General features: G+C 49.3%; 1 protein-coding gene across 2 annotated transcripts in view; it reads right to left on the minus strand.

Annotated features, from left to right (window-relative positions):
• Positions 1 to 5,026: 5,026 nt before the first annotated feature.
• The window catches only part of STOM (stomatin), a 33,868-nt gene continuing 25,346 nt past the window's right edge, over positions 5,027 to 13,548 (minus strand). For both annotated transcript variants that reach the window (XM_002720468.6, XM_017350067.4), the window contains exons 6-7: positions 13,409 to 13,543; positions 5,027 to 6,960 (exon numbers count right to left, since the gene is read on the minus strand). In XM_002720468.6, coding sequence (XP_002720514.1) covers positions 6,766 to 6,960; positions 13,409 to 13,543 — 330 coding nt within the window. In that variant the 3' untranslated portion in view covers positions 5,027 to 6,765. The remainder of the gene's footprint in view (positions 6,961 to 13,408; positions 13,544 to 13,548) is intronic.

Raw genomic sequence — 13,548 nt, forward strand, 5'->3', positions numbered from 1 at the left:
CTGGGAGAGCAACAGAGGATGGCCCAAGTCCTTGGGCCCTTCCACCCACGTGGGAGACCAGGAAAAAGTTCCTGGCTTTGGCCTGGCCCAGCCTTGACTGGTGCAGCCATTTGGGGAGTGAACCAGCAGATGGAAGATTCTCTCTCTCTCTCTGTCTCTACTTCTGCCTCTGCCTCTCCTTCTCTATAACTCTGCCTTCAAATGAGAAAATACATTTTGAAAAATAATAATATTAATATATTACCTAGCTGGAGGTGGTAACATATAGGGGCTAATAGCTGGGGCTTCAAGCCAGACCTGGGTCCAAATCCTAGCTCCACCTTTTAATCATGTTAACTGCATGGGGCCGGTGCCGCGGCTCACTTGGTTAATCCTCCGTCCTCAGCGCCGGCATCCCATATGGGCACCGGGTTCTAGTCCTGGCTGCTCCTCTTCCAGTCCAGCTCTCTGCTGTGGCCCGGGAAGGCAGTGGAGGATGGCCCAGGTCCTTGGGCCCTGCACCCGCATGGGAAACCAGGAGGAAGCACCTGGCTCCTGGCTTCGGATCAGCGTAGCTCTGGCTGTAGCGGCCACTTTGGGGATGAACCAACGGAAGGAAGACCTTTCTCTCTGTCTCTCTCACTGTCTAATTCTATCTGTCAAAAAAAAAAAAAAAAATCATGTTAACCACATGATCTTAAGCATGTTCCAGTTTCCTTAGAGGCAAAATGGAAATAAGTGCGCTGTCTGCCACTGAGAATTCTCATGAGGATTAAAGAAGGTAAATCCTAGCACAATCCCTGGCCCACTGTGAGCGTTCAAACAGGAAAGAAAGAAAAACGCACAAAGAGCCTCGCCCACGGCAGAGCTGTGGGTCAGACGGGATGGCCTGGGCTGCAGTGCAGACAGGGGTCTTCTCGGCGGACCGCACCCAGGGGGTCTGGCTTTCCTGTTGATTTCTCTAGCTCTGTCCTTCCCAGTCTGTAGTGAAATACCTATAGGTGTCCAGCCTCCCATATTCATGCATGGCAATGACCAAGGACCAAAGGACCATTTCAGGGACCAGTGCCGTGGCTCACTTGGTTAAGCCTCAGCCCTCAGCGCCGGCATCCCATATGGGCGCCAGATTCTGTCCCAGTTGCTCCTCTTCCAGTCCAGCTCTCTACTGTGGCCCGGGAGTGCAGTGGAGGATGGCCCAGGTCCTTGGGCCCTGCACCCGCATGGGAGACCAGGAGGAAACACCTGGCTCCTGGCTTCGGATCGGCGCAGCGAGCCGGCTGTAGCGGCCATCTGGGGGGTGAACCAACAGAATGAAGACCTTTCTCTCTATCTCTCTCCTGTCTAACTCTATCTGTCAAATAAATTTAAAAAGAAAGAAAGAAAGAAAGAAAGAAAGAGAGAGAAAGAAAGAAAGAAAGAAAGAAAAAAGAAAGAGAGAGAGAGAGAGAGAGAGAAAGAAAGAAAGAAAGAAAGAAAGAAAGAAAGAAAGAAAGAAAGAAAAGAAAGAGGAAGGACCATTTCAGAAACTGCCCCCAAGCCCACAGAAAGCCATTCCTCGGGTGTCAGGAGCCCACATGGGGTCACAGGACCATTCCTGAGGGAACCATGGGCCAGGAGGGTGGAATTATCTGTAGGCCAGCTAGGTTCACCCCAGCCCCTGGGGGTGAATCCCTCCTCTGAGGTTTGCGCTGTAAGGGGGAGGAAGCTGATCCAAGTCCCGTGTTCCCAGGAGGAGGTAAGTGGTCGGTGCGTGGACAACTCCTTGAGGGAGACTTACCTCAGAAGCTTCCAGAGAGGATTCCCAGCCTGTGTATGATTCCTAAGTTGCTGGAGCTTCCTAAGCCCTCCAGTGTTAATAGTGGTTGCGATTTCCTTTCCCATTAAACTCTTCGGGCTCTAGGAAGGGTTGAACAGGGCTGCATCCTATTAGTAGTATGACCTCTAGAGGCGAGTCCCAGCCTGAGCTGAGCTGAGACCTGCGGTGGGCGGCATCACGGGAAGAGACCGTCACCAACAACCCGAGAATCCAGGAGTTTTCCCAGGGCCTGGTTACCGTGAAAGGGGATGAAAGATGTTAGGTGCCTCGCACAGTGTGTACACTCAGCAAATCGTGTTTCCCTTTGCCTTCTCCTGAGTTCCTGCAAGCTACAAACTCTTCAGGTAATTAGCTTGGAACTTAGAAGTGCTCATCCAGGGGTTTTTAAGTCTTTGCATAGGAGGGGTGGTGGGGTCAGTGTCCCCCCCCCACAACGTGTGCAAACTTGTGTGCACACAGCCATGTGCAGTTTTCAAAAACGAACCTCTGGGGGCTTCCAACAGAGTCTCAAATCGTCTGAGACCTAAAAGGTGGAAGGCAATCGCCTTAGTTTCCAAGTGAGGAAAATGAGGCTGACAGGGGCTACGACTCATCCAAGTTCATGTCACACATCGGTTGCTACAGTAGGAGAAGCACTGCGGAGCCGTGACGTCCAAACTGGGATCTGTGCGATTCTATGGCGTAGTTCTGTGACATTACAAATATCTGATTCAAGTTCCACTTTTAAAATGGTAATAAAATCACCCTTAGAGGGACTGGTGCTGTGGTGTAGTATGTAAAGCCTCCACCTGCAGTGCCGGCATCCCATATAGGTGCCAGTTCGAATCCTAGCTGCTCCACTTCCAATCCAGCTCTCTGCTACGGCCTGGGAAAGCAGTGGAAGATGGCCCAAGTGCTTGGGCCCCTGCACCTGTGTGGGAGACCAGGAATAAGCTCCTGGCTCCTGGCTTTGGATTGGCATAGCTGTGGCCATTATGGCCATTTGGGGAGTGAACCAGTGGATGGAAGACCTCTCCCTCTGTCTCTCCCTCTCTTTAACTCTACCTCTCAAATAAATAAATAAATCTGTTTTTAAAAAAAATCACATTTAGGGCCGGTGCCACGGCTCACTTGGCTAATCCTCTGCCTGCGGCGCCGGCACCCCAGGTTCTAGTCCAGGTTGGGGTGCCGGATTCTGTCCTGGCTGCTCCTCTTCCAGTCCAGCTCTCTGCTGTGGCCTGGGAAGGCAGTGGAGGATGGCCCAAGTGCTTGGGAGACCAGGAGGAAGCACCTGGCTCCTGGCTTTGCATCGGCGCAGCGCACTGGCCATAGCAGCCATTTAGGGGGTGAACCTTTCTCTCTGTCTCTCTTTCTCTCACTGTCTAACTCTGCCTGTCCAAAAAAAAAAAAAAAAACAAAACACAAAACAAAACAAAACAAAACAAAACATACTTAGAAGCAAAATGGAAGAATTTTCTGGATGTAGAGCCCATGTTGGTTGTAACTCATTATTTGTAACTGATGATAGTAGTTTTATTTTTTCAAAATAACCTCATTGTTGCTTTATGGTATTTTTTTTAAAATATTTATTTGAAAGGAAGTTACAGAGAAGCAGAGGCAGAGAGAGAAAGAGGTCTTCCATCTGCTGGTTCACTCCCCAAATGGCTACAATGGCCAGATCTGGGCCGATCCGAAGCTAGGAGCTAGGACCTTCTTCTGGGTCTCCCATGCAGGACACAGGGGACCAAGGACTTGGGCCATCTTCCACTTCCCAGGCCATAGTAGAGAGCTGGATGGGAAGTGGAGTAGCTGGGACTGGAACTGGCGCCCATATGGGATGCCAGCACTGCAGGCAGTGGCTTTACCCACTATGCCACAGCACTAGCTCTGGTATTTTATATTTTAAATATTTATTTATTTATTTATTTGAAACACACACACACACACACACACGTACACGTATCTTCCATCCACTGATTCACCTCCCAGTTGGCTCCAAATGTCTGCACCAGGCTGAAGCCAGGAGCCCAAAACTCCATCCAGGTCTCCCATGTAGGTGCAGGACCCCAAGCACTTGGGCCATCTTCTTCTGTTTTCCCAGGTGCATCAGCAAAGAGCTAGATTGGAAAGGGAGCAGCTGGGACTTGAACCGGTGCCATATTGGATGCTGGCATGGCAGGCAACCACTTGCCCTGCTGTGCCACAAAGCCAGCCCCCTGCTTTATGGTAGTGAGTTGTGAAACATACTTTAAGTCTTTTGTCAGGGCATAGTTTCCTTTTGGAAAAAGGAGATGGCGCCTAAAAAGGAAGTTTGAAAACCAGTGGGAAGTGGGAAGGGGCTGGGTTCACTATTCACCAGCTGAGTGACGGTGGGAAGACTCAGACTGTGAGGATCACAACACACAAAATGGCTTAAAGGGCCACGTAAGCTCAAGGTCACGGAACCCTGGATTCTCCCCGCAGGCCACTGTGTTGTGACATGCTGCGGTGACAAACTCCCAACTGACTTCCCTCAACCGTACTGAACTTGAGCTAGATTTTGTTTAAGGGCTGCTGGAGTTCTGAATGCAAAATCATATGCACTTTGTTAGTCCTGAACACTTCTGATATACACATAAAATGATCGGGGTTCATGGTGTGCAGATGGGGCCGCGTAGGCAAGATGTGTCGACAAGGACACATTGAAGAACCTTTGACGTCAGAGGCAGTAAATCCGAGTTTGAATACCAGGTCTGCTCCTTACCCACCGTGTGACGTTGGCTAGACCTTAACTGTTGAGCCTCAGTGACCTCAGCTATGAAATGGGGATGATGAAGTCTCCATCTCAGTTAAGCTGTTTTGAGGCTAAAATGATAGAATTATGTGCAAGTACTGGAGCACAGGGCCAAGTGACCGATGCTCCACAAATAGTTGTCATGAATTCCAGGCGGTTTTCCAAAGGTAGAATGTGGCAGGTAAAACTCATTGCTTTTGTATCAGTTTTCTCTTTCCTATGTACAGATTTTTTTTCTGTGTGATTAGCTGGGTGGCAGCAAGAAGTGGTTCCTGTCCTGCCAGGGAAAGTGCAGGGCGGGTGCCCAGAGGGAGGCTGGACGTGGGACGCAGTAGATGGACTGTTGCAGCCTCACTTGTTCCTCTCAGAGTACACAGATAAGCCCAAGACTGGGGGATCCGATGCACCACTTCTGAAACAGGAAGTCCACATAGAACAGGTGCAGGCAGAAAGAGAGACCACCACGCAAAGAAAACACGTGAGCATGCGCATAGTTTATTATGTACCTTGTCGGAAAGGGAGGCCACTGGAAGAAAACTCCTACACTGCCACTGCCATCCTACAGCTCCTCTCTCGCTTCCTCCCTCCCCAGTGGGTTAATTCCAACCTCGGAGTTCACAAGGCAGAAAAGCTCAGATCGCTGGGTGTCTGCAGATACGGAACCTCAAGGAAGCAAGAGCTTTGTCACTGCAAGTCTGAAAAGAGACTTGCAGCCAGGAGACGGGTTTCCTGGTTCGCAGGGGTCAAAGCTGAGCCGCGCTGAGAAACAGACAAATGCCACTGGAGTTCCGAGGCGGAATGCTCCATAATGTCTGGTAAGCTCATCTAGGAACCTGGCTTTCTCAAATAAGCTTGGAACTGCTTGGAAGGTGGCGGGGGGAGGGCCCTCAAGCTGGGATTGACAGAGGATTCAGCCAAGAACAGACAGGAAGGCGGGGCGGGGACAGGAAGCTGTTATTCTTAGACTTCTCTAGATGAACTCAGAGCCTCAAAGAAGAAGTGTTAGAAACGTCACCCGCCAGATGTCCGGACAGGACGAAGAATGCCAAATCCTCAGACGCGTCGGCATCTGTAGAATGGAAGGTGCTTCCTCGCAGGACGGCCTAAGGAACTACAGAACACAAGGGCAGAGCACTTCCTCTCTCAGGAAAAGGAATGACCAGGCAAACCGGAAGTTCCACATCTACGTGGAAATCCCAAGTGTGAGCGTGTCTGCCCAAGCTCACCGAACATTGCAATACATCCAACATATTGGGAATTCCTCATACGGCTTAGTGAATGGGCCGGAAACCAAGACACTTTGCCGTGCGCAATGGCTAATGGCATGAGGACGCTAAAACACAATGGTTTTCTGAAGATTATTTTTTAAAAACTGTTTTAGTCCTTTAAACTATTCAAATGAGCATATAGTAATAATTGTTTATAGAATTTAGAGAAAGTTGTATTAAAAATGAGACTATTTAAAACCTGATATATGAAAATAGGCACAAGTGGGAACACAAGCCCTGCGGTAACCAGTACCGAGCTGGTCTGAAAGGCCACAGAGGAAGCTGTTTACTCATAAAGAACGCTCAGAGCACGTTACAAAGGCCACGTATCATCTACAAAAAGGAGCAGTGTCGCAGCGAATTTAGAAGTCCTGGAAGGGTCAGGGTCTTCTTCATTGAGCTTCACTGTTTCCTCTCGTGCTGACAGAACAGGGAGGAAACGCCCGTACCTCAAGTGAGACTTACCCCGGAACACGGTTTGGGTTGAGAAAGTAAATGGACATTAGGGAAATATCCGTGTTGAGGGTCCCGGAGCTAAGGCACACGTGGCCCGGAGGAGGCGGCTGTAGCCCAAGGGCCTTGCTTTCTGCAAAGCATCAGCCAGCCAGCCGGCCGCCCGTTCCGCCTGCTTCCTCCCTTCTGGGCTGGCTGCTGCCAGAGAGGCTTCAGAATGACTCAGCAGAAGTCAGAAAAAGAGCAATTTCACCTACTTAAACTACGGACTTAAGCAGTTCAAAAAGGAGATCATCTTATGTAAATTACCAAAATCTTTCTCTCTCTCTCTCTCTCTCTCTCAATATTACAAGCTAACAATTCTTGCATCTACACATTCTACAAACCCTGCATTCAACATTTGGGAACGGAAAGGCAGGGAGAAGATTCGAGCCCCGCCCCCCGCCCCCCCAGGAGTGAGAGGCTGACTCAGGCCCAAGGGCGGTAGGCTGCAGGGCTCAGTGCTTCACTCCCATCATGCCTTGCAGCATGTCTATGGGCAGTGGGAAGACAATCGTGGAGTTTTTCTCAGCAGCGATGGTGGTGAGCGTCTGAAGGTAGCGGAGCTGCAGGGCTGCGGGGGACTCGGTGATGACCATGGAGGCCTCTTTCAGGGCCCTGGACGCATTCATTTCTCCCTCAGCTGCAATGACCTACAGAGAAGTGAGAGGAGAGGTCAGACTGCAGGAAGTCCACGTGGTGGCCACAGCCGGGGGGACACGCAACTTTCCAGCACAGTTTTGAGGAAATCAGTTTCTACACGGTTGCTCTGTGTTCTTCTTAAACTGAGTGGTCTGAGCGTGTGCCTGCGTCAAGACAGTCACTTTGACTATTGCCTTTCGAGGCACAATAGAAGCTGTGTAGGAGCTGAACAAATGAGTAACTTCACTTACTGGATAAAAACCCCTTTCAAAGTCAGGTGGGTTTCCAATTCTTTGATTTTTTTTTTTTTAATTGACAGGCAAAGTGGACAGTGAGAGAGAGAGAGACAGAGAGAAAGGTCTTCCTTTTGCCGTTGGTTCACCCTCCAATGGCCACCGCGGCCGGTGCACTGCAGCCAGCGCATTGCACTGATCCGAAGGCAGGAGCCAGGTACTTCTCCTGGTCTCCCATGGGGTGCAGGACCCAAGCACTTGGGCCATCCTCCACTGCCTTCCTGGGCCACAGCAGAGAGCTGGCCTGGAAGAGGGGCAACCGGGACAGAATCCGGCGCCCTGACTGGGACTAGAACCCGGTGTGCCGGCACCGCAGGCGGAGGATTAGCCTAGTGAGCCACAGCGCCGGCCACAATTCTTTGATTTCAAAGAAAGGAAAGAGGACCTTATTGAACTGAAAGCTGAGGGGTCATTAAAATATTTTTTGATTAAAGATTCCTGGATTTTTTAGTACATAAGTCAGAAGGGACTGCTAAGAGGTCCAGACATTACTTGAAACAAAATTTCCATTTCATCTACATTTTAATGTAAACAAGATTTCTTAGTCATTGTATTTACAAAAATGAAAACTAGGAATAAGACTGATGCTGATTCCTGTCTCATTCTAGCAAGAGTAGCCACCCCCATACACATGATCTGATTTCTCATTCATTCCATTAAAAGAAGCATTTGTAGTTAAATTCCTGTTTAGGAGAAATTCTGAAACATTTACAGAACTTTCTGTCGACATAAGAAATCTTTCAAAGTTAATTTTGACTTAATTTACTAAATGTGTTACAGTAGGAGGATAAAATAATGCATGAAACTCTATCAACATCGGGGGTGGCATTATGGTGAAGTGGGTAAAGCAGCCTTCAATGCTGGCATTCCACTGGGTGCTGGTGTATGTTCCGGCTGCTCCAGTTCTGATCCAGCTGGGAAAAGCAGCGGAAGATGCCCAAGTATTTGGGCCCCTGACACCCATGTGGGAGACCCAGATGAAGCTCCTGGTTCCTGGCTTTGGCCTGGCTCAGCACTGGCTGTTGCAGCCGTCTGGAGAGTGACGAGCTCTCTGTCTTTCTCTCTGTAACTCTCCCTTTGAGAGTTAGAGTGATAGAAAGAGGGAGAGACAGAGAGAGAGGTCTTCCATCCACTGGTTAACTCCCCAAATGGCCACAATGGCCAAAGCTGGGCCGATCCAAAGTCAGGAGCCAGTAGCTTCTTTCTGGTCATCCACTGGGTACAGGGGCCCAAGGACTTGGGCCATCCTCTACTGCTTTCCCAGGCCATAGCAGAAAGCTGGATTGGAAAGAGAAGCAGCCAGGACTAGAATCGGTGCCCATATGGGATGCCGGCACTGCTGGTGGAGGCTTAGCCAATTACATATTTAAAAAAACAATACTCCTCTGAATGTCAGAACTGGAAGCATTGGTCTTGCGCCCAGTGAAATTTTATTCACTTTTCCAGCAAACCTTAGGGGCTTTCTTGGCACTAAGCCCTGTGTGGGAGCTAGGGATGGAGAGTGGAATCCCAGACTCCCTCAGCTCCTGCTCAAGTGGGGAGACAGCCCCGGAAATAGGCCATTTCCTTTTGGTGTGATGAACGCTCACAGACAGGGCGAGGCGTGGTACCAGCAGAGAGAAGGAAGCCATTTTCGCAGAGTGAGGCAGTGAGGTTGTAGGAGTTGAATATTAAAGGCTGAGAAGTTTGCTATTTGGACAGAGATGAAGAGGAACATTTTCATTTTTGATGTATTTCCCCATGTGAGAGGCAGAGAGATACAGATGGAGACAGCAAGAGCTCCCATCAGCTGGTTCATTCACTAAATGCCTACAGCAGCCAAGGCTGGACCATGTTGAAGCTGGGAGCCAGGAACTCAACACAGGTGGCAGAAACCCAAGCACTTGACCCATCACCTGCTGCCTACCAGAGCCTGCATTATCTGCAAGCCGGAAGCGGTACTGGGACTTCAACCCAGAGATCCTGAATGGGATATGCGTATCTTAACTGACATCTTAACCGGCACGTTCAATGCCTGCCCTGGGAAGAACATCTCAGATAGGACACAGGAAATGGTACTGTGGTTTTTCAAAACCTGGCATATTCCAGAACATTGTAAGTGGCTGAATACCGGGAGGGGGACCAGGGTCTGAAGGGCAGTGGAGGTCAAGGTACACGGCCTTTGTTCTGTAGGTCATGGGAAGCCACGGAAGTCGTCTAGGAGACACGGAGCCTCCCTCATCCGATTTGGTCTCGGGAAACACTGCCACGGCCGAGGACAGATGAGCCAAGGTGGACAGCGGCTTCGGAGGAGCCCACTGGTGGTGGACATGGGGACAACATGGACTGGGGAGCCGTTCAGGAGGGAGAAGCAACAGATCCTAGGCACGAGCAGAGGGGACGAGGCTGAGTCCCAAGCTGCGAGGGCTTGCTTGCACGAATAGTGCCAGTAGCCAGGCGACACAGGATATGGTACTTACTGAAGGGGCGGAGTTTATAGGATCAAAGCCTTATCAAGGCAAACCGCCATGTGCTAGCCAGGTCTGTGAGAAGCGGCAAGTGCCAGGGACGCTCGGAGAGAACCACGTCACTGTCGTTACCAAGGCCAGCCCAGCAGAGGATGCATAAACAAACCCTGCCTCTGACTTCTTTCCATGTCTTCTCAGATGTCCAATTAGGCACTTTTTTTTTTTTTTTTTTTTGGTCTGGCCAGGGATCAGCTGCAAAGATATCTCATTTCCTAACACCAGTCAACACACACTCGCTTGGCTGGGATGCCAGACCCACTGGGTTGGGCACGCATTTTGTTCATAGGAAAGCTGCTCTGAGCAAACTGCCAAAGATGTGAACACAATCCCAGGGCCTCTGTCTAAATCCCAGGCCGGCTACTCTCTGGCGATAGCATCTCAGCCAAGCAGGCTGCCTGTAGGTGTGCAGGGCTTTTGCCAAAGGTACGGTAGCCCTTGGTCAACCAACACTTTGCATCTCAGACCATCCGTTCAACGTCTGGCATTTCGATGTGTGTGAGGATGTGGCTGCCCGTCCCCTCTGGAGACCAGCCAGACGCAAGGGCAGAGACAGGTGATCTGTATTTTTGCACTCCGCCCTCTCGGTTCATAGACCAGTAGGCCCAGAGAGAGGAGGCTGAAAGCACGTGGCTGCCTGGCCCTTTGCTGAGAGCAGGAACAGAGGAACTGTCTTTCAAGCTGTGACGAATTGGCTCTAGAACTTTTAAAAGGGTGTTTGGCGGGCACACAGTAGAGCACGTGGGAGGATCTGTCCTGGCTCCTGCCTTCTTCCCCTCAAACTGTGTTTGTGGGCACGTACATGTCCGTCCTCTCTGTTCTACCCATTCCTTCATCCATTAACTAGCGACGGGCCTACGGGTAAATTCCAGTTTGGGGAAATGACAAAGTGCAGCTATGAACATTTCATTGCCTTTTGGTAAACACACAAGCACATCTCTGTTAGGTACGCGCTAGCTGTGGAGCCATGGGCCACGCGTAAAAATGTTTGGTTTGGGCAGATACTGCCAGGCTGATTTGCAAAGTGAGTTCACCCATTTACATTCCCACCGTCAGAATCTAAGTTCCGGTTTCTCTCATACTCAAACGGATTTCTTTTCTTTTTTCAAGCCATTCTAGTGGGTATTTAGTGTGGCACCTGCTTACAATTTGAATTTGTATTTCCCTGGTGCCTAATTAACCCAATGAATTTTTCTCTGCAGTCTCTAGGCTGTCCTACCTCCCCACATCTCTCTTTTCTTTGGCAATTTATTTGCTGAAGAAACTGTGACCCCATTGTTCTCCGTGAGATAAGGTGACAGTTGTTGCAGGGTCACCGCGCATTACAGAAGGGCTAGGCTCACTGTGAGTCTGTGAACACAAGGGCTAGGCTCACTATGAGTCCGTGAACATGCCAGCCTGGGAGGCAGCTGCCCCGCCCAGGGTCATGAGGCTGCTTTCATGCTAACCCTACAACCCTGTCCAAGCGAGGGCGTGGTAGTCACTCGAGCTGTAGCTAGCTTCCTGATCGTCCCCTATTGCTGGACAGTTAAGACGGGAACTCTTTCCAGACCGATGGCAATGCTGCACAGGCGCTCTGAGAAGGGGCAGAGGCGGCAGTGGGGAGCACAGGGAAGCTCCAGTTTCCACTGCCATGAATCCACTGTGTGACTTTGAGAACATCATCGAAGGGGTGGCGCTATGGCACGGCGGGTTAAGCCACCACTTTCAAGGTGGGCATCCCTTGTAGGAGTGCCAGTTTGAGTCCAGGCTGCTCTGCTTCTAATCCAACCTCCTGTGAATGGGCCTGGAAAGCAGTGGATGACAGCCCAACTACTTCCCTGCCACCATGTAGGGAACCCAGGTGGAGTTCCGGGCTCCTGGCTTCAGTCTGGCCCAGCACTGGCCATCGCCGCCAACTGGGGAGTGAACAGGTAGATATCAGATCTCTTTCTCTCTGTGTCTCTATCTGTCATTCTGCCTTTCAAATAATTAAATATTTTTTAAAAAAGAAAATCACTTCACTAGACTAAAGTTTTTCAGTTGAATAGGGGGATGGCAAACAAGTTTCATTTTGAGGGTCAACTCTAAGCAGCGGAGGTTGTTACCTGGGTAAGAGTTCTGAGGCCAAGTCTCAACCCAGTGAAAAACAGGGCTGTGGTTAATTACTGGCCTGGGAATAGGAGGGTGGAGTGGCAGTATCTGGGCTGGGAATTTGTCACCTTTGGTCGGTAATCTCTGAGGATTCTTTGAACTCTGATATTTTATGTAGTCTCTATACAGTAAATTATATTATTCAATACAATATAGAAACAAGCCTTTTGGCTAGTGGCAAATTCTAGAGAAAACCACTCCCTAATTTTCAAAGTAATGAGATTATTGCAGGGCATAGTTAAGACATTACCATAAATGTAATTTGGCTTTCTAAAAACGATGGTTTTAAAGGAAGGCACTTGAGGCTTCTGTAGTATTACTGGGTTATCATCACTGGCAATTATCACACTGGGAAATTCTGAAACTTCTGGCCATCAGAAAATTCTGGTGTCAGCATGTCAAATGAGCTACTATTCTATTTGATGTTGGCTAAGAAATTACAGTGGCCGATTGTGGCTTAAGGATTTCCTAAGACAAGGATAGGGTTCTGTGGTTGGCCAATTATCACCAGCTACCACTATTATAACTTTGCTCCTGGTGTCTTGGGAGATACGTGGAGTTCACAGCAACCCCTCCTATGAGAACTGCTCCTCTCCCTCCATCCAGTCACAGGCACAGGAGAGTGGGATGGTATTCGTATCTGACTCTGCCCTTTAACCAAAGAGAATTGGTCTTCTGCGAACGTGGAGTTAGGGCTGGTCTGTCTCCTCTAGCGCTCACCTGGGAAGATGTGAGAACCTGGCAGTCAGCCATTCTCCCCACCAGCTACCAAAGTGGGAAGAAGCCCAGGAAAGGGAATGAGCAGTTCCTTTCAGTCTCGACTGCTCTCTGGCTCCTGGCTCCATTTCTAACGGGGTTTGAGTCTACTTGCTGCTCTCAGGTTTGGTAAGATATCCTTGCATTTGCATACATCATCATCTTCAAAGACTCTCTTTCCTAGGTTAGCTTAACAAATATTTCTGTGTCATGCATGCAGGTTAAGCCATAAGCAGGGAGTATGATGAAGAGCAAGGAGGGAGGGGAGTGAAGATGTCCAAGAAAGAGAAGAAAAAAAAGAAGGAAGTGGAGGGGGAGGAAAAGGCAGTTACAAGACAAAGATCCTGCCCAAGGAGAGACAAGGAAAGAGAAGACAAAATAAATAAGGAATGGATGGAGAAAACTGATTTGGTCTTAAGAGCACCCATTTGGTCTTAAGAGCAGGTTGAGAGAATAAAGAATAGGGCACACGGTCACAAAGGAATGAGGAAACTCTACATGTCCTAGGATGTCCATGAGCGACTAAATTGATAAAAAAAAAAAAAAAGCAAGGTTCAAGCCAGGAATCCAACCACCTATTCCAATAAAATCCAAATATATTCAACTGTTAAGAGTGGCAGCCTCTGGGAGAATAGGATTTGAAGTGATGGGGAGGGCGTTCGCTTTTACTAAGCACTTCAGGATTATTTCAATTTACGACAAGCACATCTTACTTTTTTTTGTAATTAAAAAAGAAAACTCCATGAGAAAAACAAACTAGAAAAAAAAATTACTTTGGCTCGGGCCTCCCGGGAGGCTTCTGCTTCTGCAGCCATCGCTCTCTGGAGCTGCACGGGCAGCTTCACGTCCTTGATTTCCACGCGTTCCACCTTTATTCCCCAGTCGTCAGTGGCATCATCCAGAGTGCACTGTC

This window comes from Oryctolagus cuniculus, chromosome 1 (assembly GCF_051225735.1).
Source record: "Oryctolagus cuniculus isolate XC-2025 breed Fujian yellow rabbit chromosome 1, ASM5122573v1, whole genome shotgun sequence".
NCBI classification, from domain to species: Eukaryota; Metazoa; Chordata; class Mammalia; order Lagomorpha; family Leporidae; genus Oryctolagus; species Oryctolagus cuniculus.